The following is a 27,080-nucleotide window of genomic DNA, read 5'->3' on the forward strand; positions in this document are numbered from 1 at the left end:
GGTGGCTGAACAAGAGGTGCACGGGAGGGACAGGCAGGAGATAAAGCAGTGAAATGCACAACAGAACACAGATGCCATCAGTAAGCTGCCCCAGGCAAGAGACAGGCCATTATCTGGGGAACTTGAGCATTCCAGGTTCCAATTAAAAGAAAGACACGTTTGAATTTTTAAATGAGCAACTCCCATTGGTTTGTACTGTCTGTCTGGTTTTGTTGTGTTTTTGTTTGAGGCAGGGTGTGCCACTGCCCAGGGTGGCCTCGAACTTTCTATGTAGCTTGAATTCCTGATCCTCTTGCCTCTATCTCCCAAGTGTCTCCTCTTCTTTAAAGGAACTGAATTCACTATGGCTTTAGGGACACAGGGCTAATGCAGCTGGAGCCACCCCCTGATGCCAACTTCCAGGTCTGTCTCTCAACAGCTATGAGTGACCACAGATAAGACACTACTGCCCGGAGCCTCAGCTTCCTCTCTATGGATTGAGGACGCTGAGAGCAGCTGCCCCTGTCTCCACAGGAAGCGCTGAACACATCTGGCACATGGCGGGAAGACATTAAATGCGCATGTTTACTCTTCCGTCACCTAAAAAGGAAATAAATGCCCAGTCTTCTTGCCCCAGCATAAGAAACACACCCATCTTTGAAGAGCTAGTAATGGAGAGATCCAGAAGATGCCTAACCCATGGCTCTTTCTCCTAGGCAGCCCTGGGGCCCCATGCGCTGCTACTGGGAATGGAGGATGCAAAGACCAGTGGATGCTGGACCTGCCCTGGGAAGTTCACAGCCCAGGAGGGGAAGAGGAAGTTGCTCACAGCCTGGAATGGACCACTAGGGAAGACAGGGGAGGGGTGAGTGCTCTTGGGGAGGGGCTGGGTCAGAGGAGACCCATACTGTGGGCTGAGGATCTGTCTCACTTGCACACTGTAGGGATCCACTCAGTGTCAAATAGATGGGTGAACAGAAGGACAAACCATGAAGGGTATGAGGGGCAACTGGCTGCCTGGCAACCAGCTGGATGAGTGGACAGATGGGGAAGATACAGATGAGTGGGGACACCAGGAAGCACAGGTGACAGTGGACAGACGGCGACCGAGGCCCAAATGTTTCTTGTGCTCCCAAATTGATAGGTTGTGAAATCTAATCACCCAGGCACTAATGTGAGGAGGTGATTAAGTAGGATGGGCCCCTCATGGGTGGCCCATCACTCTCATGATAGAGGCACATGCCCCTTCCACCAGGTGAGTACTCCGCAGCCACAAGGTACCATCTACAAACCAGGTCTCCTACACCTGAGTCTGTGGGTGCCTTGGGCTGGGTGTGAGAGGCTAGACTAGTGTTGGGGTGGGGGTGCACTGGTTATCTCTCTTGCCACTGTGACAAATGACCTGGCCGAAGCAACCTCCAGGATGAAGGACTTATTCTGTCTCTTCGTGTAGAGACTACAACGATGGCCAGGAAGGCGTGGGGCTGGGAGCAGCTGGGAAAGGAGTTTGGGCTCTGCCTCTTCACAGCTCAGGAAGCGCCAGCAGGTGGAAGCCCTGAGCTAGAACTGCAAGTCGCCCCAGGAACCCACTTCCCCACCCAGGCCCCACCTCCCAGCAGGTGTCTCTAACCTTTCAGCATTGTGACTCCGATATTTTCACTACCACATCCATGCTCAAGAACCGCATGATTGCTCTTTTTAAAAACCTCATGGTGTCGTAAGTCTCGGCTTTTGTGTTGGGCCACATTCATAGCTATTCCAGAGAGACTGCAAGGGCTGCAGACTGAACACACCTATCAGGTCTAAGTGGGGTTCCACAGCCTCCCCAAACAGGACCAGCAGCTGGGGACCAAGGGCTCAAACATATGAGCCTGTGGGGGAGGTGGGCCATTGCAATTCGAACCCTTAACAGTGGGTGAGGGGAAGAACAACAGAAGATGGCAGTGGGGTGTAGTATGTAGTTGGACATGGGGGTCTGCAAGTGCGTGGGCAAGTGGGTCGACATTAAATGGTTGGCAGATGAGTAGATGGTCATATGGGTAGTGAGTGACCATACGACAGTGGTGACCTCGTGTGTATGGATGGTGGGGACGGAGACTGGGTATGGTGAAGGATGGACCGGCCTCTAGTTCACATAAATGATGAGAGGATGCTGGGGAACGACCTTGATCAAGGGGCTGGACAGGAGTCAGAGGAAGGAGGGCAAGCGGTCATTCCTGTCCTGGGTTCCAGACACTTACCAGGCTACCGCACCCCAGCTTGGCCCGCAGGCGCCTGTTTTGCTGGGCGAGCTCCTCCACCTGACTTTGCAGACCTATCTCCGACAGCGTCAGCCCATACACGCAGCAACGCAGTTCCTCCAGCTGTTCCCGCAGCTGCCGCTCGGTGGCGCTGTGCTCCCGCAGCCTGCGCGCCGCCTCCGCCCACTCCCGCTCCGCGCGCTCCGCCCTGGCCCGCAGTGCGCTCAGCTCTGTGGCCTCGGGAACGCCTAGGGGACCGGCCAGGATCTGCGGCTGGGGGCTGCCCGCACTGGGTAACGGGTCCGGGGCATGCAGCTGTGCCAGCAGGAGGCCGGCAGCGCGGCCCAGGCGCCGCACGTCGCGCTCCAGCCGCTGCACCTGCGCCCGCAGAACGCGCTCCTGCTCCCGCACCAGGCCCAGCTGTAGCTGCTGCGCCCACCCACAGCGCTCCAGGGCTGCCGCCTGCCTTGCCAGAGCCTCGTCCTTGTGCCGCAGCCGCTCCTGCAGCCGCCGCTGCTGTCTGGCCGCGCTCTCCGCCTCCCGCACCTAGGAGTTGTGGTGATGGGGATGTCAGGGAGCTCCAGGCACACGCCTTGCTCGCTCTGATTTCTTTTCCTAACATTCCCGTATTCTGTGCATAGTAGGTATTTTGCATTAAAACGTTACGCTGGGACCAAAGATGGCTCAGAGGATGAAGTCACTTGCCACGGAGCATAGAGACCCAAGTTGGGTCCCCCAGGACCTGCACGTGGTAGGAGTGAACCAGTCCCACAAGCTGGACTCTGACTTCCACTGTGATGCATGTATGTGCACGCACAAAATAAATAAACACTTTTCAAGTTAGGCTGATTACTGAGTTTGCTAGCACTGTGGCCAAGAGTCATCTTCACCTCACCCTAAACTGAGCCCAGGAGCTCCATGAGTTCCCTAAGTCTGTGTGTATGCAGTGGATTGGAAGGGCAGTACACCCTGCAGAGGGTCTCTGGAATTGTTCAGTCTGAATAGTCCACACCAATTTCCAAACTCCACAGAGCTTCTTATTTCAGTGATATGGGCTGAGCAGAGGCCAGGAAACCACAGCAGCTGTTCACAACTCAATGCCTCTCCCACCCCCAACAGGGCTGCCATTAGTGCCGCCACGCACTCAGAAGTTACCTGTAGAGTGGGACAGCTAAAATTCTTGCAGCCAGCTCTGGGGCAGAGCACGGCAGCCTTGTGTCTGACTCAAGGGCTTCCCTCTGTCCCTCGGCCCATCCACCTGATCAGGGAGCACTTCCCCATATTTGGACACCCTGCCTTCTCCCTACCACATACAGTGAACCGGACCGAGGTGCAACACCACTCTGAAAAAAACGGGGGTCTTCAGTGTTCACAATCTGTCTAGACAAACATTGCCTCTGTGGTAGGCTTTCTCTTACCAGCTACTTGCCACCCTCTGCTGCCAGAGAGCCTGTAGGTGGGAGAAACGGGCCCCAAAGAGGAGAGGAAGCAGGGCCATCTCAGGCAGGCTCTGTGGGGTAGTTTATTGATCAGGTGTGGAGTCACGCTTCCTGGAAGTAAATTCCCCCAGCTTTACGATGGCATGAATTCTGTAGTGGCTGTTTGTGTGGTTCTGGGTGCCTGGTTAATCCACGGCACGAGTGGGTGGGCCTTTGGCACCTCTCAGGATGACCAGAGCTCACTGCAGAAATGAGGCCTCTTTGCTTCCTGGGAATACGACCAGAGCAAAGCTGCCGTCTGTGACAGATCAGACACGAAAGATGCCCAAAGCCTCTTCACACATCCCTGCAATACCGACTCCCTCATGCCCAGGTCTCCACCAAAAACATAAAGGCTAGAGGTTAAGGTTGGATGGGGGCTGGGCTGCAGCTGGGCCACATGTGATCCTGACCCAGCCCCTAAATCTATAAAGAGGTTTCTTGACAGATCGGTCTGAATGCCTTCGTGTTGTTCAAGACAGTAATAACAACAGGGAAGCATGTGGAAAGGGCATAGAGCCTCCCCAGAAGCCCTCATGCCACAACACAATTAGCTTACATGGCACCCTTGCCCTTCATTTTCCATCACACTATAAGCATCTCTATGCAGGACTGTCCCTGACTCCCCTGGTGAACCCCAGGTGTGTCCAGAGCAAGGCTCAAAAACCCTTACAGCGTCTCCTCTGAGAAACCACGTGTCCCCAGTGCACAGCCACAGCCTCTACCTTGCTGGGAAGACTCACTCCCCTGGGGTTGAGAAGCCCCCAGGCATGTGAGCCCAGCAGCCAATTTCATGTGACTCTGCCTCCAGTGGTCAGGGGAGAGGCGAGAGTGCTGACCCCCCAGTCCCCGAGGACTGAACTGAGCCGAGTCGGGCTCCTTGCCTGGCTGTCCCATGGCTGCCCACTGTCACAGACACACAGGACCGTCACACAGGTCATGCGCACACACCAAGGCACAGCTGAACAAGACTCGAGAAACAGCACTCCCTTTTGTGCAGCCACCACCTGTTCGTATTGAGTTCCCACCCCACCAATGGGCTGCACCCTGCAATCTCAAAACCCCGAAGCTATGCTTTAAAGTGCAATCCCTGAAGCCGGGTGCCTGGGCATCATAGGGTACCTATTGCAGAGATCCAGATCCATCTGCTCTTTCTTCCTCGGCGTGCCCTGAATCATCTCCTCTGCTGGAAGGTTTCTTATGATGGATAAGAATGGCCAACGGATAACATTAGTGAGATGCCCACCTCTCTGAGTATTCTACATGTTTCTAGTCATTTAACTCATATGACCACCTAAGGGTTGGTACCATATTATTCCCATTTTACAGATGAGGAAACTGAGACCTGTTGAGGTTATATCACTTGTCCAATGTCACACAGCCACCTCAGCAGTAGGGTTTTCCTCCAAAACACGCCCCTTAACTACTCATTGCTTCTTGGTGGAGGTGTCTCTTGTGCTCTGGGCCTCACACACACACACACACACACACACACACACACTCACACTCCCCAAAGTCATAGCTGTCTTCCTTGGGCTTCCTAGTGCCAGCTCCTTTGCTGGGAGGTTGTCTCTTCAGTGACCCCTCTGGAGTCCCTGACGTACTTCCCGGCCTTTCCCTCCCCACACGCACCTCTTTCCCCAGCCCTCCACAGCAGCACACTTCATATTCCTTTCCCATCAAGGTCTGGGAAGGTTGGCCCCCAGTTCTCTGAAACGTCTTTTTCCCATCACACTCACAAGGTTCCCAAGTCCCTCCTCCACCCGAGACCAGGTTCTTATCTCTCCTCTGTCCCCACCTGCATGCAGCGATTTGAAGACAGAGACCTGCATTGGCCTCCTCCTGTCCTCAGGAGCCCAGGCATGAGAAAGGTATGAACATGCTGACACCCAGGCTTCCCCAGGAGGCCTGGGAGCTAGGGAGACAGAGAAGCTGAGGCCCAGGGTGACCGACCACACGACCAGGCACTGGGAAGTAGAAGGGACACGAACCTGGCTGACCAGTTCCCCCTGCAGCGCCCGTAGCTGCTCCTGGGCGTAGAGTGAGGCACGTCTTTCCTGGGCCACGCAGGCACTCAGCTGTTCTACCTTCAGGAGAAGCTTCCTCTCCGACTGCTCCAGCTCCTGGACCCTGCAGGACCGGAAGCAGGAGACACTCGCTCAGGGCGCGGTAACTGTGTAAACCCCACCCCCCACCCCTCCAGTCATCTGGCCCAGCTACTGGTCTGAGAGTTTCATTGTAAAACACTCACGTACGTCATCAACTCGGGCTCTCACTCTGTAGCCCAGGCTGGCCTCAAAATCCTGACCGCTCGCTTTCTACCTCCCCAGTGCTCGGATGACAGGAGCGAGCCACCATCCCATCATTAGAAAGTCTCTGCTCTGCCTCAAAGATATCACTGCACGGATGGGAAGATGGCTCAGTGGGTAAGAGCACGCATTTGGTGAGCATGAGGATCTGAGTTCAAATCCCCAGCACCCACATAAAAGCTGTGCCTTTAACTCTAGCACTGGAGACTGAGGCAGACAGACCTTGGGAGCTCACTGGTCATCCTGCCTAGCCAAAATGGGAACTTCCATTTAAAAGGGAGGCCCTGCCTTAAGGCAATAAGGTAGAGCGTAATGGAGGAAGACACTCTCATGCCCTGTTTGGGCCTCTCCATGCATGCGGATGGGTATTGCATGGATATGCCTACTACATACGTGTATGTACACGTACAGCAACGTCACCTGCCACAGACTTCAACCATAAGTGTTTCTCAGCCCTAAGTTAGCAACCCACATCCATGAAGACCAAGAGACGGAGTGGGGGCCAACCAGCCCAGAGCTTGTTCTGAACCATCGGACTAATGCTCACAACTTAACCAGCCTCCAGGTACTGAACTTCACACAGGAGAAAAGTGAGGACCTGAGAGGTGGACTATTTCCCCGGGTCACACGGAAGCGTGGATTCCAGGCTGGCCGTTCACCTTACTCGCTGTTGCCTCCCGTTCTGGCTCCAAACTTACGAATGTCATCTAAGGAAATACTGACAGTCAAAAGAAGGTTTCTGTGATTAAAAAAGGGGGGGCATGTCTGTGTGACTCGCGCGTCCACAGGAGATGCTGTTCTGGAAGCAGGCTAAGGGACTGCAGGGCTCTGTGATGCATGATGAGCAGAGACTGTGCCTAGCTGGGAGGGGACAAGCCCTGACTGCAAACAGAAGAGGTGATAGAAGATGGTGACACTTGAAGGGGAAGTCAGAGCAAGGCTCCCTCCAGAGGTTTCTGTCTCCAGGACAGTGCTAGCCCTGCCTCCACGCTAGGTAGCGTTGGCCTGAGACACCCCTCATCTCCCACTCACACACATGCTTTCTCCTTCGCCCAAGACCACCTGGTGACCCTCTCGGACTCAGACCCCGATCCACAAGGAGGGACCGGTTCTGTTGACTGCCTCTGTCTCTACCGCCATGGAAGCCTAACGGGGTTAGTTTATCACGATGGCCCTCAGATTTTCATCCATAAGACAGACAACTGCACTTTGCTCACAGGGTTTTGCTGGGATTAAAGAGAATGGTGTCTTACAATTCAAAACACAATTATGGGTTCCTCTCCTTGGGGAGGTCCCCCTACCCCACTTGAGTAAGTCCTCTCGAGCGAATCAGTCAGGAGGTGGAACTGGCACCTTCTCGCTGTTTTTGAGAGGCACCGAGAGACAAAAGGGAGACAGTGAAACCATTCTCTTCCTTTTGGGGAGAAACCTGTGTCCTGAGCTCAGGAGACAGTCTGTTTCTGACTTAAGAATAAACGGTCAGTGCAGTAGCCGAACTGTGGCTCCAGATACTCCCAGATCCTGATCCCTGGAGGAAGGACATCACCCTTCATGTGCACAGAAGCTGCAGGACAGGTGAAGTCAAGTCTGTGGGAGGAGACGGGTCCTGGAGCGTCATGTGGCCTCTAGCTAGTCAGAAGGAGGCCTAGCCAGAGCTGACTGTAGGGGAGAGAGCTGCAGAGCCACTGAGGTACCACACTTGCTGCAGCTTGGAGACAGGATGGGAACCAAGGAGAGGCACTCAGCTGAGGGTCAAACACCTAGGAGTGAGTCCCAAGGGTGTCTGGAATGGGTGTGACCCTACTGACAACCTGAGCTAAGCCTGAATCCCAACTTCCAGCCTCCAGAGCTGTTAATCAACTGAGCCAGGATTCCTGTTGTTTGTCTTGTTTTATTTTAGAAACACTGTGTGAATGCAAATGTGCACGTGTGTGGAGGCCAAAGGTGGACATGGCATGTCTTCCTCAACCACGCTCCACTTTTTATTTGTTTTGAGACAGGGCCTCTTACTGAGCTTGGAACTCACTTGCTGTAGGCTGGCCAGGGAGCTCCACCCTCCCTCATCTCTGCCTGACTCCCAACACGGCGGTTGCAGCTTTGTACCACCCCTGGCTTTTACTTGGGTGTGGGGGACCCAAACTCAGGTCCTAATGTTTATGCAGCAGGACCTTTACAGTCTGAGCCATCTCTTTAGTCCCATGTCTGAAGGCTGTTCTCAGATCACCGAGTTTCATGGCTGTATGCCTATAATCTCAGCACTCAGGACAGAGAGGCCAGAGGATCAAGAGTTCAAGGACATCCAAGGCTACATATCAAGTCTGAGGCCAGCATGGGCTATGGGAAATCCTGTCTCCAATCCTACCACCACTACGACCCAAGAAAAGCTACCTAGTGAGTGCCACTTGTCACAGCAGCCACAGGAAACCCATACACTCGGGACCATGAAATGGGCAAGGGATGTTTTTCTCTGACTAAACTAATCAAACGTGAGGCTTGCGAAGACAGTGCCACAGAGGACACTGTGAGTCCAGGAGGCTCTGCCATGGGCACATGGGCCCACAGTGGCCACAGACTAGACTTCTGGGCACCTGGAATCAAGTCCTAGTGCCCTTAGGGACGGACAGGCATAGTCACACAACATCCCAGGTCCTGGTGTCTCCTTTGTAAAACAGCAGCATACACTCATCCTGTTTTCCAGTCTTAAGGGTTAACCTTGGACACCTGCTGGGCAGGTAGGGCTGACGCTGGCAAGAGTGTGACAAACCCTCAGTGTGACTTTGCTGCATTTGGGTCAGAAATGACTGGGAAACACAATCCAGTGAGATAGGAACGGGCTGGTTTTTCCTTTCAATTTTCCAACAAATTCGGCTGTGTTATTTTTATATTTTATCCAATTCTTTTCATTGGTTAACTAACTTTATTTTTTGAAACAAGATCTGACTCTGTAGCCCAGGCTGGCCTGTGACTCACAATGATCATCCTGCCTAGGCTAAGGCTCCTAAATGCTGGGATTCAGGGCATGAACCTCCACATCCAGCTCTGTATTATTTCCATTGAAAAAAAAAACCAAAAAACAAAAAACAAAAAAACAAACTTTGGCATGCTATCACTGTTTAATTTAAATTTTTTATTTTTACTTTTTAATTATGTGGAAATCAGATGACAACCTCAAGTGTCGTTCCTCAGGCACCATTCACCTTGTTTTCTATTTATTTATTTTGTTGGGGTGGGGCGGCACATGTGTAGAGGTCAGGTGACAATTTTGTGGGTGGTGGTTCTGTCCTTCAGCCATGGGGTCCTAGGCATTGAACTCATGTCATCAGGCTTGACGGCAAACACCTTAACCACTGAGCCATCTCGTCGGCCCTGCATGTGAACTCTGTGGCTGCAGCAGGTCCAGTGTGCACTCCCAGCCACTCACTGTTTTCTAGTGAGACAGACCTACCAGGAAGTCAGCCGAGCATCTGCATCCTCAGTGGGCCACTCAGACCCTAATTCTGCTCTTCATAGCCCTGAACCTATAGTTTATGCTTTCAGCCTCGGTTCCCCCATCTGGAAAAGGAGGTAATAACACTCTATACATCACAGGGTCCAAGGGACTCCAAGTGTGGCCAGAGTAGTCCCTCTTCCCCTTCAGCCTTGCCATAGATCCTATCTCCCTATCCCCTGGCCCTCTCCTGCAAGATGTGCGCCACATCTTCAAAGAGAACAGTGGATATGGCCTCACCCTGGGCTCCAGCTTCAGAGGTGCCTCCACCAAAGTGCCCTGACTCACCGTAAGTCCGAATCGATGACTAGATCCACAACACAGACTGAAACGCACTGTGAGCCAAAATGAACTTGTGTTCCTTTCATTAACTGAGCATTTGGTCACAGTGACAGGAAAAATGATTAACACACAAGGTCTCAAGAAACTCTGAGGGACACCCCACCCCACTTCCTGGCTACCATGAGAAGAACAGCATTCCTTCACCACACCCATCCTTCATGATGCTCCCTCCTTGTCACAGGCCTATAGCAATAAAGCGAGCTGATCATGGAAACCTCTAAGACAGTAGACCAAAGTAAGTCCCTCCTCTTGAGAGGAAGGGAAGAAGGAGGGGAGGGAGGTATGGAAAGAGAGAGAGAAGGAAGGAAGGAAAGAAGGAAGGAAGGAAGGAAGGAAGGAAGGAAGGAAGGAAGGAAGGAAGGAAGGAAGGAAGGAAGGAAGGAGAAGAAAATCCTTGGGAAGGCTGGGGTGTGTCTGGGCAATTAACAGTGCTGCTCCAGAACATGCAAGGCCCTAGCAGCCCCCAGCATCCATCCCCAGCACCACTAAAGAAAGGGAAGACAGGAAGAGGAAGAGAGGGGAGTGGAAGAGAGGAAAATGAGGGAAGGGTGGAGAAAAGGGAGGGGAGATGCCATTAGGAAAAAGCCAGAGGATGTGGTTTGAAAAACAGACCTAGGTTCCGATGGCCATTCAGAGTCTGTGTTGGCTCCACCAGGGCCCACTCCAGAGGCTCAGCGGAGAGAAAGAGCTGCTTGGTACCCTGTCCCGAGATGATAGAAGAGCTGAGAGGCCAGACAGAGATGACAGACAGCTGGTTCAGCAACTCTGGAACCACTTCTGGTCCTGGAGCTAGGGGACTACCGGGGGGGTGGGGGGGATGACGACGACATGTGACCAGGGTTTGGACCAAACCATACAGCAGGAGTTGGGCGAACAAAGAAGAAAGGCACACATCGCCTAGGCCCAGCCACAACAGAATGGAGGCAATGGAAGGCGTCTGGATTCTCCCTTCCTCACTGACTGCCAGTGCGTCCTATTGACTGGACCCAGTGGATGGGGATCGGGCACAGAACAGGACCACAACAGATAGGTGAAGTGAGGGCAAATAACCGCCCAAGGCTGGATCTGTACCTCTGGTGAGCCTGGGAGCTTAGCTGGAGACAGGATGTCAAAGGACCACGATGTCAAAGGATTCGTCCACTCCCCCTCCCCACACAAGAGTACTCACAAGGTTACACCCACCTGCTCCTCAGCCCTGACTCTGACATCACATGTTTGTCCACAGCTGCCAACAGCTTCCGCTCTGAGGATTCCAGCTGCTCCCTGAGAAGCCCCGTGTCCAAGTCTGGCCTGCTAGCTGCTTCTGGAAGGCATCCCTGCTCATTGTCATCACTCTCCTCCACATCTCGGAACACCCAGCACGTGTCAATCTTCACATCCACGTTCATCACATCAAAGCCATCGCTGCTGGGAGCTCTGATGACGTAGCTGAAGTGTTTCTCGGTCTGTTCCTGGGCTGTCGGCTCCATCCCGGAAACATTTCATCAGCCCAGACTTAAGAAAAATAGAATGAGTCTGTAACATGGATTTTCTGGACGTTTTGAGGTGACTACCATGCCTTTGGGTTGTCCGGGAAAATGTCCCTTGAGGAGAACAAGGACAGGTGAATTATTCATGAGTGAGTTGCTTGGGTTTCATCCACACAAACGTCACGCAATACGGACAAGCAGCTCATTTTACAAGTTGGCATGCTAGAACACACCAAGGCTACAATGAGGCTCAGACCAGTCAGATAGAATTAGATGCTTAGCAATGCACGCAAAGAGGAAAAGGAAACTTTCCAGGGAGTACCCCTCACAGGTTCTTCAACGCAAGCAAAGTTCATCCCAACCATAATGAATGAGGTTTCGCGGGGCTGTTTGAGTATACTACATACTTACCAAGGACCCACAGTCTGCCAGGAAAAGATTAATGCCACAATGAGAGGTCTCTCACATCTACCTAGTCCAGTTGTCCTGGTGACCCTACGAGGTAGGCATCATCACGACCATTTCAGAGATGGTAAAATGGAGACCTCAGAAGGTGGAAGAGCTTATCCAAGCCCTACAGATGGGAAGGAACAGCCATGTCTGGCCCCACACCTGAGTGAGAGTGCATGTGCTAGCCCAGGAGCCATGAGATCAAGTGTGGAATGAAACTGGCCTCTGGGCAGCAGACAAGTCCCTGAGAGCTCAGGGTTGGGGACGGGATCCAGAGGATGAGGAAAGCAGGAATGGCAGGGAGCAGCAGGCAGGCCTAGGTGGAGATGCCTGGAGTGGAGGAACACCTCAGGTCACAGCCAGTAGGACAGGAGTGCCTGGCCACATGGCACACAGAAGGGGCACGCTCACATGGTGCTCAGGGGTCTTGGGCATCTCGCTGTGAGCACAGGGCAGTCACAGCCATTAAGAGTCAAGGAGGTGGCTGCTCCAAGGGGACAACAAAGGGTTTACAGAGGGAAAGAGCTGAGGCCACCAACCACACCAGCGGTCAGGACTAGGCAGAGAGGTAAAAGGATAGAAGTATGACCAAAAGAGGTTTTGCTTCCCCAGAAAATGATAAGAGATGTTTCCATTCCTGTTTCTTAGTGCATTTTCCTCAGAGCACACAGATGTGTTCATCTCTGAAGTAGTGCCCCATGGGACCTGAAGGAAACCTCATTTCCCCTCCCCCACCTCTGCACATTGCCGCACATTCAATCCCTCGCCATTTCCTGGTCATTCTCAGACAATTGCCGCTTGGCATAAAGAAGGACATTTATTTTAACCCTTTGTGTAGACCCACTTAATGAAGTCAGGAGGTTACCCAGTTAATGAGTACACTTGGGGTGAGCCATTCTTGGTAGGAGCAGCCGTGGTCTTGGGATGCAATGGGGTTTGGCTGGAAATCACATGTACCCTACCCTGAGCATCCTGCCTGTGCCCCTCTGGGTTGTTTAGGACACACTTACACTGGCTTCATGCTTTCCAACAGTGAAGCCAGTGGCTCCCTTTTCTACCTTTGCAGAGAGGCCTTCTGAGTCCCCAAGAGTGATGTCTGGGGGAATGCAGGGACAGGAGCTGCAGGAGAGTTGGGCAGGCAGACAGAATCAGCAATGTGAAACACTGGCCTTAAGGGACAGGAAGATCAACTTGAATCCTGGGTGTTGGGCCTGACTCCTTGGGTTTGAATCCTGTCTCAGGTATGGATCCGGACAAAGTACCGAGCATCTCATAAACGGATCTCCAGGCACTGTGTAAGTAGAGGCATCTGCATCCAGTGACGGAGTATGTGAGTGGATTCGCACAGCCTGCTCGGAGAGACCCGTGCATCCTCAAAGCTAAATACTGGCTGGATGTGCTAGGCATAGTAATGCTTCCTGGGCCTTGCTCTCGGCTGTCTGGGCTGTGACCAGCCTTGTTGCTTAGCTGCTGCGGGCTACTGGGCAAGCGGCCAGCACCTTGCAAAATGATACCACACACAGTAAACAGTCCTCTCCCTCACTGTGGGGAGGACTCCCCAAGTGCCTGTCATGTGAGCCCCAGAAGCATTGGCCACAAGATGCCACCTGCAGTGGGAAAATGGCTGCTCGCTGAAGGCAGCAAAGACCATAAAATGGGTTCCTGAGAAACAGCCCTTCTTGCCCACAGCGGCCCCACAACGGCTAGTTTTTCTTGGTGAATCACTAAGACTTAGGGGGAGAAGGGGTGGAGCTGGGGAGAGGGTTGGGCCTCTGGCCCCATTTTCCTCAAGAGAGTGGCTGGGGGCCCAATGCCTTAGGAGACATGACGGAGAGATAACCACTGAAAAGGACACATGACTGGGGCACCCATCTTAAAACCTCAGCCCTGAGGTGAAGAGGGAAGGGGGGTGGGAAGGGACACAGGTTCGGCCCCGGAGACCCCGCTCCTTCTATCGGAGTAGTGCTCTGCACATGTGGGCTGGGGTCTGCAGAAACCTCTAAGAGATTTTTGACAATTTGATAGGGGAAGAAGACACCAAAGGGCTTAGTTTGGGGTTTCCTGCTCCATGATGGGAGTCCCTTAACGAGCTGAGATTCAACATGAGAAATTAAAAAAAAAAAAAAAAAAGCAACCCATTCCTATGGTGTTGGGAGTGCTGGGGAGTATCTCTTGGTGGCAACCCAGCTAGGGAACCCAAGGGAAATGGGGGCCATATAACCCTGATCTTTGGAAAGAAAGACAAGGCGGAAGCAGGCTACAACTCTCCAGGGAACAAGGCCTTGGTCTAGGGCCCTCAGTTACGCCAGAGCATCATAGTCCCTGCCCAGCCAGGGTAGAAAAAAAACTGGGAGGGCCTCAGGCTGGGTGGACTCCCTGTAGAGCTGAGCTGGGACACAGGCTCGGCCTCTGTGCATGGGTACATGGGTAGGAGGGGAGCTCTCCACTGTGCTTGGCAGGGGCATTTGAGTGCAAACTTCTCTGTGACCAGCTAGGGACGCAAAGTGAAGAGGACCTGGTAGGACACAGGTCTTACAGCCTTAGGGGCACCCTCCACTTTAAAGCTGCAGGCCCCCAGTTCTCAGCTCAGCCGACCACCTGGCCCCAGCCCGGGCCTCTCTGCGTGGCCCCCATAGGCTGCAAGAGTGACAGAATGGCCTGGAATCCTCAGCTTCTCTTCCTCCTCGAGATTGCATGTCACTGGCTTAGAGGACTCGGGTACCGAAGTGGCACCTTGTATTCAAAGACTTTGCAGGGTGGGCTGGGGACCCCATCCTCCTAGTGAGCCTGGGAGGAGGGTCATGGAAAATTCCACCTGCCTTCCTCTCTACGGAAGAATGCAGCGGTGGCCTTGGAGACTGACTCTGTAGCTCTGCTCCCCTGGAAACCACACAAGTGTTAACCCGTGACGAGAGCCCTGAGACTGTGCCTCGCTGGACCCAGGGCTAGAAAGAGGAGATGCGCATCTGTGGTGCCATGCAGCTCTGTGGTTCTCTGAGCACCATGGCCCGTAGCCAGGCTTGTTCCTCATGGGGCCTAAGATAGTGACCAGGAATTCTGGGTCCTGGTAGAGACTGGGGCAGCTTGCACACCTGCCTGTGTGAGCTGCATTCTCTCAGGCATGAACAGATTCCTGAGAAGGAGTGGACACTGGCCCCGGCTGGGCAGTGGGGAGATAACTCCTGGGAAGACCACCCCATGAGGGACTCAGATGCTTGCTCCAGCCAGCTGCTGTTGGGGTGTCAGAGGTCCTGTGGAATGATGCAGGTCCATCTGTCCAGCTGTGGTCACAGAAGCTCTTCCATGAGGCATGGCCTGGGATCTGTAAGTGGTGTTCCTCAGAGTCACAAGAACACGGTTTGTCCGCAGCAGGGACATGGCTGAGCTGGGAGTGCCCAGATGGGTCTGACTGCAGAGTTAAGGCCACCATCACATAAGGTATTGAGCGAAAAGCCAAGCAGTCAGGGAGGCTGCCCTCTCCCTCACAGTAGGCATGGGCAGAGGTATAAGGACCACACTCCAGAACAGCCTGCAGGGATTCTAGACGTATGGGTGCAGGGACAGAGTGGCCAACTTCTCCATGATTCTCTGAGATGCCCCAGGATACCTGACTACAGAAGTCAGTTGAATAGTGTCCCCCACCCCCGTATCTCCTACCAAGGAAAGCAGGCATGCCTTCCATTTTCCTGACTGGTGCCCACATTCCTGCCACTCAGTGACTCAGATGTCTCTGTTGTCAAAGACAGGTTCCTTGGAATTTAGTTAAGCCACCGAGTATTGGTAAGTCCCAGAGGCTGGGCTTGTGGGTCATGGGTGTTTGGGAACTCAGATTCCAGCCGAGAATCAGCACTTCTGAGCCATCCTGGCGTGTTTGCTTCAAGCTGGAGACCTCACGCCTGCGGGGACGGCCTCCTATCTGGACAGCCCCCTTCTCCACGGAGCACTGTCCTCACTCCTCTCTTTGGATATGGCTTCCCTACCATGTCAGGTCCCTGCTCCACGGTTCCCTCCAGGGACTTGACCTGAACTCCACTCATTCTCTTTGCTTCCAGGAAATCACGGTGCCGCCTATTTGGTCCAACAACTACACAGCAAGAGGCCGCGTACCAGCCTGCGGCCACCATGCTACAACTCCACTCACCACAAGCTCCTCCACACAGACTCGCCACCACGGCCTTCTTTCACTCTGCCAGTCTGATGGCGAATGTTCTCCCTGCCCGGAGTTTGGGAGAGGATTGCCACATACACAGGCAGATACCTTTTGGAGGTGACCCACCTCCCCTGCCCTAGGTGGACAGGAGCATCCCAAAGTTACTTCTTGGAATTTCCCCCTGGAAGTCGGCTCCCAGCACCCAGTGTCCAGTGAACCTAGGGTGCGCCACCCCCATCCTACCCTCTGGGCTTTCGGGAGGGCTCCAACACCTGAGGAGATGACTCTACTCTCTCCCGAGGATCCTGGGCAGTGAAGGCTCTATGGTAGTTTTCTCTGTGGTAGAAGGGTACCCCTGGCCTCAGACCTCTGAACTCAGAGGCTCTGGGTACTGCTCTAACAGCCTGAGCTCTTATTTAGGATGCCCCTACAAATTACGACAGGCAGCTTGGGCCTGCTCTCTCGGTCCTCACTCCCCCCTGGTCTGAGGCATGGCCATGCTCTGGGACTTAGGCTGTCACACCTATAAGAGTGTTGGAGCCTTCAGTTTTCCTCAGAAAGCTACAATCCGCATGGCTCCCACATTGGCAACTCCAACTCTCTCTTGCTGGCCCCCAGCTGCAAGTCCAGCTGTGCCTGGAGCCAAAGATCGTGTTGGTTGCTCTGGCAGACAGACTCCAGAAGGACACACTCAGTCAGTCCATGGAGGTTTATGTACAGAGGGCAGAGGGGGTGTCTGTATCCATCTAGGCACACAGGGTGCCTTCAGGGAGGCACACAGCAGGGGGCAGGCCTTTCACCTCTCCCCCCGAGGCAGCAGCTCTCATGCCCTGGGTTTCCGCTAATTGCACTTAGATTCCTGCCATCCAGATCCGTCTTTGTCCTTGGCTCTTGGAGATGCCACAGTGGGGACACTGGGGAGGCACCCCATTGTCCTGCAGAGTTCCGCAGCAGAGGCTGGCCAGGTCCCCAGGCCTCCCCTTTAAGTGACTGTCAAATGTGCATAAGTTCTGTCTGTGTTCAGGCTCCGGACTTTGAATAGCTTGTTGCACTGTTGGATTTTGGTTTGAGTGAGGATGGGGCACCACGGGGACTCAGGTGATTCCGAAAGCTCTCTGTTTAGCCTGCAAGATCCAGAAATAGTTTGGAGTGAAACAAAAATCCAAGGTTAAGAAGAGTGGAAAGGGCCCCAGCATATCTTCAAGTCCCTGCCATCCTGACCTCTCGATAGTTGCCCCAGAGGACCTCCTCCACAACCCACACAGAAGGGGCAGGATTTGGATAGCTCCAGCCCCAGGGTTCCATCACTGGGGCATGATGTGAGCTGTCTCCCACACCTCAGGCCAGCCCTTTATTCTTTCTACATACAATGACCAGCCACTTCGTGCCTGGCCATGTCCCAGGCACTGGGGGATAGAAGATACCTAATCTAATCCCTTGTGGGCTAGTGTCAGAGTCAGAGACATCCCTAAGGACATTTGGTGGACCATCTAGGGATCTAGTGGGCCTCAGAGGCACCCTGGAGTTCAAGGACCCTCAGCCTAGGTTGGTTTCAAGGTCAAGACTCCAAAATTCAGAGGTTCTGGCAGATATCAGCCCAAGGATGAGCACTCAGCACTTGGAGAATGTAGAGAGGCTGAGGTCCCAAAGTAGGAATTCAGGCTGAGAGCTAGGTGCTTGGGAACAAGGCCCAACAGCCAGGGCAGGACCAGATTCTGGGATGCCTTCATTCTTTGGGTCTCTGAATATAGTCAGACATCATAACTGGGTATGCAGGTTGAGATACAGAGGTGAGAAGCAGGCTACTACTGGCTCCTGGACACTGTGCAGTCACGTCAGGATCTGGCCTCATGAGCCACTGGCCTGTCAACCTGCTAGTCCTTGAGCCTGGAAGGTCACTTGCTTTGGACCATACAGGAAATGTGCACATAGCAACAGAGCAGGAACCACGCCAGGCTGGAGAAAGCTTTGGGAATGGGACATAAACTCCTCTGTGGATGAATGCCATCGGGGGCGTGTCTGTCTTAATAAGCCCTACCATGTGTCTCTACAGCAAGACCCCCAGGGACCCAGGACCACACAGCCCCCAAGGAGCCTAAATGGAAGACTCCAGAACAAAGGTTGCCTTCCAGGCACCTCATCTCCCAGGGGACACAGCTCAGCCAGGGAGGAGTTAGCCTCCTCTCTCAATCAGCTTTGCATCAGCCAATGGAAAGTAAAGGATACACACCCGAGTTCTCGGCGCATGGGAGTCGTCAAGGCCACAGAATGAATGCTAGTGAGAAAAACAAAAAAAGGAACAAAAACTATAACATAAGACCAAAAGAAAATGAGGAAAAGAAAAGAAAAGAAAAAAAGATGTGAGAGATGTGGTATGGAATTCAGTGACAGTATCTTATAAGAACTATGACACTAGGGGGCAGCAGAGAGAGGGGCGGAGGGAAGCGGACTGCTTGCTCCCTTGCGTGCTTGGTGGGTTATCTCTGCGCATTTATCAGGTGTCCCACCAACCCAGGCTGCCAGGTGAGATCAATGCCGTGCACAGAGACTTTGGGGGAATAAAAGTAAGGCTGCACAGGGCAACACAAGGGAAGGCCCGCCCAAGGTCACAGCTGCGCTTCCCCGGTATGTGTTACGATGGGCAGCAACAAGAGAGGCAGCCAGATCTGCCTGCGGACAACTTCCTACGCTGGACAACATTCCCTACACCGTCCATTCCAAGAGATTTGTTAATATTTAAAACACTGTGTCCCTTTTACCAGTTAACTTTAGGAAAAAAAAAACCGCTTTCTCCTGGGGGATCTCGAGGATTGAGGGCTATGAGAGGCTTCTGTAATCCTGGGGCCCTTCTTGTTCTCTACATGGGGAAACTGAGGCTCAGGAGGAGGAGGAGGGTTTGATGAGACCACCCAATGGATTGTAAGAGTCTGGTCTTGGAAGGAGGGATCAACCGTAAGCCACAGTTGATGGGACCAAAGTTTCCCACACTCACTGGCAGGGGTGACTGGGAGGAGCTACAGGTGACAGTTATGCCCAGTGGGCACCTCCCATTTACAGCCCCAGAATCTCAGGTTGTCCTGAGCCCAGTCATGGAGACAAAGTGTTCTCAGTTGGTTTAACCTGACAATCTCCTTGAGATTTCCCAACAGCCCTAGAGGGATGAGGAGGGCTGGGCACCTGCCAGATGGAGACTCTAGGATCTAGGACAGCCATACAAAGGGTCCCCAGAAGGAACTCAGGGTACTGGTGGGAGAACCCAGCCACTGCCTAGACCCAGACCTCTGGCGCCCCCTGCAGACACAGACAGCTATGCCCCTGAGGACTCCATACAGACTGAGACTGGTGATTACCCTGTGGTTTACCTTCTCAGGGAAAAAGGAGAGAATACACCTGCCTGCCCCACACAGTCTCGAGGGGTGTTCTTTCTCTCTCCCCTCCTCCATGTGTATTATTTGACAACCACCAGGAAGGCTGCCCCCACTTATGAAGAGCCCCAGACTCTGCTGTCCAGTGACTTCCAGCAGTGTGTCCCAGTTTCTGGAGAGTCCCCTTCCTTTCTCACGAGCTGGCCTGAGATGTTTCTGCCCAGAAGTGGCCTTTCTCTTTCTTTCTGGGCTTTTACATATCCCCCTTTAGGATCCAGACAGGGTCTTCTCAGGCACACTAGCCTTCACACACATGCACACACACACACACACACACACACACACACACACACACACACACACACTCAAACCAGGCTGGGTCAGAAGGGTGTCCTCACCACCCCACAGAGGTAAGGCTGACCTTACTGCCTTGCTCTGTGACATAAGCTATGCAAATACGACTTGTCCCTGAACTAGTCTGAGACCATCCCATTCTCTGCCTTGGAGAGTGAGTGAAACTCCATCCTCGTCCTCAAAGGATGCACGGTCGGTCGGCAGGTGTCATCACAGGGAGTGACAACGGTCTCAGCAAAGCCACCTTGCCTGTGTGGTCCTGAACTAGCCTCGGGTCTGCCCATGCTGTCTCTCCTGTGATGGCTAACACTGATCACCAACTCCATAGACTCCAGAATCACCTGGGAGACACACTCCTCGGAGCACATGTGTAAAGCGTTTTCTCGAGTGGGTTAACTGAAGTCCACAGACCTACCCTAAGTGTAGGGGATACCTTCGGCTGGGGTCACAGATGAAATAAAAAGGAAAAAGGAAGGACTGGGGAGATGGCTCAGTGGACAAAGCACTTGCCCAAGCATGAGGGTTGGCGTTCAAATCCCCAATGCCGACATGGAAGCCAGGCTGATGTGGCAGCCAGCCTGTGATCCCAGTGTTAGGGAGGATGGTCAGGACATCCCCCAGGGCAAGCTGGCTAGCTAGACTAGCCAGAATTGCTGAGCCCTATGTCCAGCAAGAGACTCTGCCTCAGAACCTAAGGTGGAGTGTCAAAGACAGACGAAGACACCTGACATCAACTCTGGCCTTCATGGGCATGCGAACAAACATGCACCTGCACCTGCACCCACACCTATGAACATGTATGCATACCACACACACACATACACACACACACACACATACACATACACACACATATACACACACATACACACACATACGCACACACATACGCATATACACACATATGCACACACATACACACACATATGCACACACACATACACACACACACGCACACATACACACACATACACGCACATACACACACATACACTCATACACACGCACACATACACACACATACATACACACACACACACACACACACACACACACACACACACACACACACACAGAGGAGAGAGTAACCTGAGCACTGGCTTTTACTTCCCTTTCCTTCCTTACTGCAGGCAGAACACAGTCAGCTGCCTCACCTTCCCAGCCATGATGGGCTGTATCCCCTTGACCACTGAGCCCGAATAAAGCCCTCCCCTTTTAAGAAGCTTTCATCGGGTATCTGATCACAGCAATGAGGAAAAAAATAACTAATACACCTTCCTTCCTGGGACCAAGGGTCAGTGTCCTTGTCCACCTTGGCCTTAATCGCATCACCCTAAATTAGTCCTAAGCACACGGGGACCCATGGGCTAAGCCAGCCTCTTCCTGCATAGGAGCATCCCTGAGAGTGAAGGAACCCATGGGAGATGGGTGACGACTGGTATTGAGGCATGACAGCCTCATCACATGATTAACACAATTCCTTTCTCTCTAAGGTCACCTCATGAGGTGGCAGAAGGGGCATTGGAGGGGTGGGTTGTGGAACACACACATGCACACAGATGTGCACTCACATGTATGTACACACACACACACACACACACACACACACAAACACACACACGGGACCTGGGGAACCCAGCTGCAGTGTGGCAGCCGCTGAGGAGACAGTATCTTTGCCTGAGAATCTGTGGGGACCTTAGATTTCTTGGAGGGATCTGGAGGAGCAGAAAGCCCGAGATTTAAGCCTGAAATGGGCAGACATCTGCATGTATCTCAGCCCTGAGGTCTCAGCACTCCCAGCCACCTACCTTTTCCTCCAGCTCCTTCAGCTGGCGCCTCTGTAGTTCTAGCTTGCCCTCCATCTCCCGGATTTTCTGAAACACACCAAGTTATGCATCAGAAAAAGACTCCCAAGTCCCAAACCTGACCTTTGTCTTTTATGGTGGTCCAGCATAGAAGTCGTGAAGGATGGACACACAGGACAGCCAGTCCCCCAGAGGAACACTCTCTTCTGACTCATTGCAGATGAACGGGTTTCACCTCTTTGTGTAGTCCATGAACTGCCCATGTCTGGTGCAGACAGTGTGCACTCATACGATGAGAGCTGAGCCAGGGCACCTAGGCTCCCAGCAGGACAAATGTCATGGATTGGAGTGGCCTTAGTCACTCACATGTCCAACATCCAGGAAGCTGCCTGGGGGCTGAAGGGAAGGAGAAGGGCCGAGAGGTAGTGCTGGCGGCAGCCATGCTGTGTACCCATGGACACACTTCATGGGGAGGCCATGAGGTGGCTGGAGGCTCTGCAGTGTAGGGAGCATGCTTTCCGACAAAGCTCTGTGTAGCTCATCTCTATGGCTTGGCTTCTCTTTCCCCGGCTGTCATCGGGGTTCTGGAACCTTCTTTCCTCTGCTCAGCATCATGTGACCCTCACAGAGGCTGAGGTTCCCCCAAGAAGGAACCAGTCAAGTTCCTAGTCTGATTCTCAAGCTCTTGGCCATCCCACACCCAGGAGCAGAGAGATGCTCTAAGCCAGCGCGGTCCCTGGGCATCAGGCTGCAGTATAGGGAGTGTTGGGGGAAGGCGGGAGAAATGCCTTTGTTTTATGTGTACATTTCAGCCAATGAAAAGAACAAGTTTGCTGTCTATACAGCACCTAAGTGTCTCATGTTTCCCCGGCCACCAAGGAGGGAATTGCCTTCCACTCTGTGGCAGGCACCCATGAGAAAAGAAGTTGTGCCTACAGAACCTCCCCGGCCAGCAACTCTCCACTCACAGGGTACCTGATGTCCATCAGGTGTCAGCAGGTCACTAGGGGCCCAGGGTATACTGGAGGCACAAGACGGGGACATGACCCTGTGGGGGCCAGTACCTGCTGGGCCTGCTGTAGCAGCTCCATTCGCTCCCGCAGGATCTGGCTGTCGAACTCCCGGCTCTGACGCAGGAGCTGTCTGCGTACCTTCTCTACGGCCGCCTGGAGGTCCTCACGCTGGCTGGCACTCAGCGCCTCGCTGGCTCTCCTCCCTGGCTCCTGCTGCAGTGCATTGTACAAGGTGGCCTCCAGGTCCTGGATTTTCTGCATGGCCCAAACCACAGACAGTTGAGGTTGCAAAAAGGTAGACAATCGTCATTATCGGGAGACTGGTGCTGCTGCTAGAGTCCACACTAGAAAGGGAGCGTCGGCATGCAGGGTCCAGGAGAGCAGCAAGTGTGTGACTTGACCAGAGGGACCTCCCCATGCTGTCCCTGTGATGCTTACTGACCAGTGGTTCTCAACCTCCCTAATGCTGTGACCCTTTAATACAGTTCTTCATGCCGTGGTGAGCCCCAGCCATAAACTTATTTTCATTGCTACTTCATAACTGTAATTTTGCTACTGTTATGAGTCATGATATTTTTAGAGATAGAGGTTTGTCAAAGGGGTCATGACCCACAGGTTGAGAGCCTCTAGTTCAGGGTTTGAATTTGGGGGGGGAAGTAACATCAGATCCCCTGCTGGGAACTCAACAGTTACCTTACCATGGTGCCTAGGGGCAAAGGAGAAAACTGTCTCTCTCCTGCTTCCACAAAGCCCTTCACCCCTTGCTAAGAAACATCACAAGACCCTCTGGTTGCCATCTGATGGAATCCATCCCACTATGAGGCAGAGCAGCCCAGAGGAGGCTCCGCAAGCCCCACCACCTGCATTGTTCTGACCTTCTAGACAGATCCTAGCCCTGTTGGGTCACGATGATTTAGCCATAGACATTATCACCTCCCCCAGGGGCCACCTTTGCCCTGTGCAAAGCAGAAGGCAGAACAGTGGGATTCCATTCGGCCTCTGTCTGGGCTCCACATGGCACAGGAGCTTATGTGACTTCTGGCTCACCCCTCTCCATTCAGCAACCAAGTTTCTCAGACACCTTTTGGTAGTCAGCTTCCAGACTGGCTCCCACCTCCAAACCTGGCTCCCACTGTGGGCCTGGCCCATCTCATCCACTTCTCACTCCACACCGTAACTAAGAGAGACAGGCATACATCCAGAGCCTTCCCTTCCCCAGCCTGGATACAGGAGGTGAGCAGTTACTGACCAGGCTCCAAGTGAATCTGGTGCCTTATGAGAACTGTCTGGAATCTCACAAGACTGAATTCCCTCTGGGTTGCATGCTGCCCACTCTCGGCTTAGTGCACTTTTCAGGGACAGATGTAACATCTACAGGGACCAGGATCGTCAAGGCAGGGGTATTTTCCAAGAGCCAGCATGCCCAGGATCCTAAGCTTGCCTGCACACAATCCTCAGAAGACGATTGGGCACCAGCTGCTCTGTGAGAGGCCCTGGTGAGCCACGGTGCTCGGCAATGGCTGGCCTCCACCCCTGTCAGCACCACAGCTGTCCTTCTGCACACTGTGACCCTGGGGGTTCTTTAGAATCAGGACCCTCGGCTTTCCACCTAATGTACCTCCCCATGGGGCAACTACGTTCTTGCAGCTTCCCTGAGGGGTGTCCTTTGGAGCTGTTAAACATGCTTGGAGGGCAGTGCTGGACAGCGGGTGTGTGTTCTTCATGGCTGTTTACAAAAACCAAAAACTGGATGAGGTTGAGGAAGAATCAAAATCAAGAAACGGGCAGATGATCCAGAGCACAGATGAGCGTGTCTTCATTGCCCTCCATGCTGGTGTCAGCCACATCACGTGATAAGAAACAGGCATGACGGGGGAAGATGCTGCTTGATGGTGATTGTTGACCGTCTACTTGGTGTGTGAAGCACCAGGGAGATCAGTGGATCCCATCTCTGGGTGTCTGTGACAGCATTCCCAGAGACGCCGTCCTGGGGGTCTGATCTCATCAGTGGGATAATTCCCTGGATGGGCTCCTAATATGATGGCATTACTGAGAGGTGGTGGCAGGGAGGAGGTGGGACCGGGCTGGAGGAAGTAAGTCTAAGGGCAGGTTCTTCCGGCCATATCTTGCCTTGGCCCTTTCCTGTGCCTCCTTTTCTCTGCTTCCTGGCCCCTATGACATGAACTGGTTTTTGTTTTTGTTTTTTTGGCACCTTGAAATTAGGAACCAAGGGAAATCCTTCCTGTAAAAACGTCAGGTTTTCAGTCTCGGTGATGTGAAAAGCCATCTGTGTCTTGTAAGATTCACTTTTGCAGGAGTTGCCTCTGAGCTATCACAGTGAGGTGGGCTAGCCTCTGCATCCATGTCTCCTTACCCACCCTGTATGTCTTAACTACAATCTGGGCAAAGGTTCGCTTGAGCTCTGTAGAAGACGCCAGCTGCTTCCTACAGAGAGTCGCACTGCCTCTCCCTCCACCTTGGGGACATCTTGGAAATGTCCACAACCTCAGTCGAGACCCCCACCCACAAGAAAGAACATCTCTTAGTGCCGGGGACTTGGGTCTTTGAGTGTAAGGCCATCTGAACCTGAACCTCAAACTCCAGGAAGCCCAGACTCTTTTGAGAACCCCACAGTGTTTCACAGTACTTTAAAACTCTCCCCATTTGCTCTGGCGCATCTGGCGCATCTGGTGCATCTGGCACATCTGGCACATCTGGTGCATCTGGCCACCGCTCGCTGACTCACTCTCTGTTCTCTTAGGACCATCTCCTTTTCCTACCTATGAGGAAATCTTCTTTTGGACTTTTTTTTTTGAGGCAGGTCTGGGATTCACTACATAGTGGAGGGTGACTCTGAACTTCTGACCCTCCTGCCTCCACCTGTGTGCTGGGATTACAGACAGGTGCCATCATGTCTGGCTTACGCTGTACTGGGAATTGAACGGGCCTTACGTATGCCAGGGCAAGTACTTGACTGACTGAGCTACATCACCAGCCCCCCTTGGAATTTGAAGGATAAACATTTATGACTCAAAAAGCACATACAAAAGCCTTTTCTCATTCAGCTCCAATGACTGCTAATTTAGTAAACTAGTTCGAAAAAGAAAAAACCCTCAAGTTCACGGACTCTGTGTAAAAACCACAGCTCATCTGGACCACCCGACTGCTTGCTGGTCATTCTAGCCAGGGGTGCAGAGGGCACAGCATTGTACCCCGAGGTCTGGTGTGCTGCCTGCAGGAAGCAGCCTCTAAGGCTGAGAGGAGAAAGCCAAAGTGTCAAACCCACTTCTGGTCCTACCAGGTAGGCCTGGTCAAGGGCTTCCTTCCTGTAGTCCAGTTCCTGCTCCAGGTAGCCCTTCTGCTTGCTGAACAAATCCTAGAAGAGAGGGAGCACCATGAGGAGCCCGGCCAGAGCAAGTCAACAGCAGGGAGGCTCTGAATCTACCCACTAGTGACTCAGGGCTGGGGGATAAGGGGCCCTCAGCTGCCTTGTGTCAACTCCCTGCAGAACCCTCACTGCCCTGACCTGCCCGGACTGTCCATGAGAACCCTGATCTCTTCTTGGGTATCTGGTAACAAGGAGGGGACCTCACATGCATTCTACATCACAGCTCACATCCCAGGAGTCCCAAGTCCCTGTGCTGTGGCCTGGGGCCTCCAAAGACTGTCTTTATAGTTCTCAGGTGCAGCTCATCCCCTTTGCCAGGCTGTGCCCCATGGCTCTCACTGTTAAACACTCCCTCCTGAAGCCCTCTGGTTCCCTCTCCAGAGGCCTCTTCCGAGTAGACTGTGTTTCCCATTCTACACCCATGAGGGCTTAGAGCCAGAACTCACATTGCAGCCCCTGTATTTTATAGGTGAGGAAACAGAAGGTCAAGGAGACCGGTGCCATGTCCATGGTACCACTGATGGAAGGGGTGACCAGAGACCCAGGTTCTGAGGCCTGTCTAGGGCTCTCCCGACACCAGGTGCTGCTTTGGCTCTGTGTGACAGCCCTCTCCTTTACTGAGCTCTCAAGTGAACTCAGAATACAAACCGGTCTTAGATGGCTTCAGAGCCAGGTCTTCTAGAATGGCTTCTTTCACCTCCCTGGGTTGAGGACAATGTCTCCCCCAAGTAGGGCCGCTCGTGGGCATAATACTCCTCATGGCCGCAATCCAGCCAGGTTTGCATTAAAGTACCCAGTATACGGCCAGGCGGTGGTGGCACATGCCTTTAATCCCAGCACTCGGGAGGCAGAGCCAGGCAGATCTCTGTGAGTTCAAGGCCAGCCTGGTCTACAGAGCGAGATCCAGGGCAGGCACCAAAACTACACAGAGAAACCCTATCTTTAAAAAACAAAACAAAGCCGGGCGGTGGTGGCGCACGCCTTTAGTCCCAGCACTCGGGAGGCAGAGCCAGGAGGATCTCTGTGAGTTCGAGGCCAGCCTGGGCTACCAAGTGAGTCCCAGGAAAGGCGCAAAGCTACGCAGAGAAACCCTGCCTCGAAAAACCAAAAAAAAAAAAAAAAAAAAAAAAACAAAACAAAACAAAAAAAAGTACCCTGTATACAATCAAAGAACACCAACTTCAGGTCCCCAAGCTGTCCTGCAAAGACTCCAGCTGTATGGGTGTCCGCCGAGGCCCCCAGATAAGCACC

The 27,080-nt window shown here is 53.1% G+C and overlaps 2 protein-coding genes across 8 annotated transcripts in view; both read right to left on the reverse strand.

Moving 5' to 3' along the window:
* C10H4orf50 (chromosome 10 C4orf50 homolog) overlaps positions 1-16,480 on the reverse strand; it is a 93,375-nt gene extending 76,895 nt beyond the window's left edge. The window contains exons 1-4 of one of the 2 annotated variants that reach the window (XM_016004055.3): positions 14,847-16,480; positions 11,018-11,418; positions 5,689-5,827; positions 2,220-2,765 (exon numbers count right to left, since the gene is read on the reverse strand). In XM_016004055.3, the coding sequence (XP_015859541.1) occupies positions 2,220-2,765; positions 5,689-5,827; positions 11,018-11,304 (972 nt within the window). In that variant the 5' untranslated portion in view covers positions 11,305-11,418; positions 14,847-16,480. The remainder of the gene's footprint in view (positions 1-2,219; positions 2,766-5,688; positions 5,828-11,017; positions 11,419-14,846) is intronic. The other variant, XM_076545686.1, reaches the window with a different exon arrangement.
* A 118-nt stretch (positions 16,481-16,598) lies between these two features.
* The window catches only part of Jakmip1 (janus kinase and microtubule interacting protein 1), a 140,015-nt gene continuing 129,533 nt past the window's right edge, over positions 16,599-27,080 (reverse strand). For 2 of the 6 annotated variants that reach the window (XM_076545688.1, XM_076545689.1), the window contains exons 18-22: positions 25,740-25,817; positions 22,493-22,696; positions 21,432-21,497; positions 18,135-18,179; positions 16,599-17,028 (exon numbers count right to left, since the gene is read on the reverse strand). In XM_076545688.1, the coding sequence (XP_076401803.1) occupies positions 16,999-17,028; positions 18,135-18,179; positions 21,432-21,497; positions 22,493-22,696; positions 25,740-25,817 (423 nt within the window). In that variant the 3' untranslated portion in view covers positions 16,599-16,998. Of the gene's footprint in view, positions 17,029-18,134; positions 18,211-21,431; positions 21,498-22,492; positions 22,697-25,727; positions 25,818-27,080 lie in introns of all 6 variants that reach the window. The other 4 variants (XM_016004048.3, XM_076545687.1, XM_006985605.4 and 1 more) reach the window with 3 other exon arrangements.

Source organism: Peromyscus maniculatus, chromosome 10 (assembly GCF_049852395.1).
Source record: "Peromyscus maniculatus bairdii isolate BWxNUB_F1_BW_parent chromosome 10, HU_Pman_BW_mat_3.1, whole genome shotgun sequence".
NCBI lineage: Eukaryota > Metazoa > Chordata > Mammalia > Rodentia > Cricetidae > Peromyscus > Peromyscus maniculatus.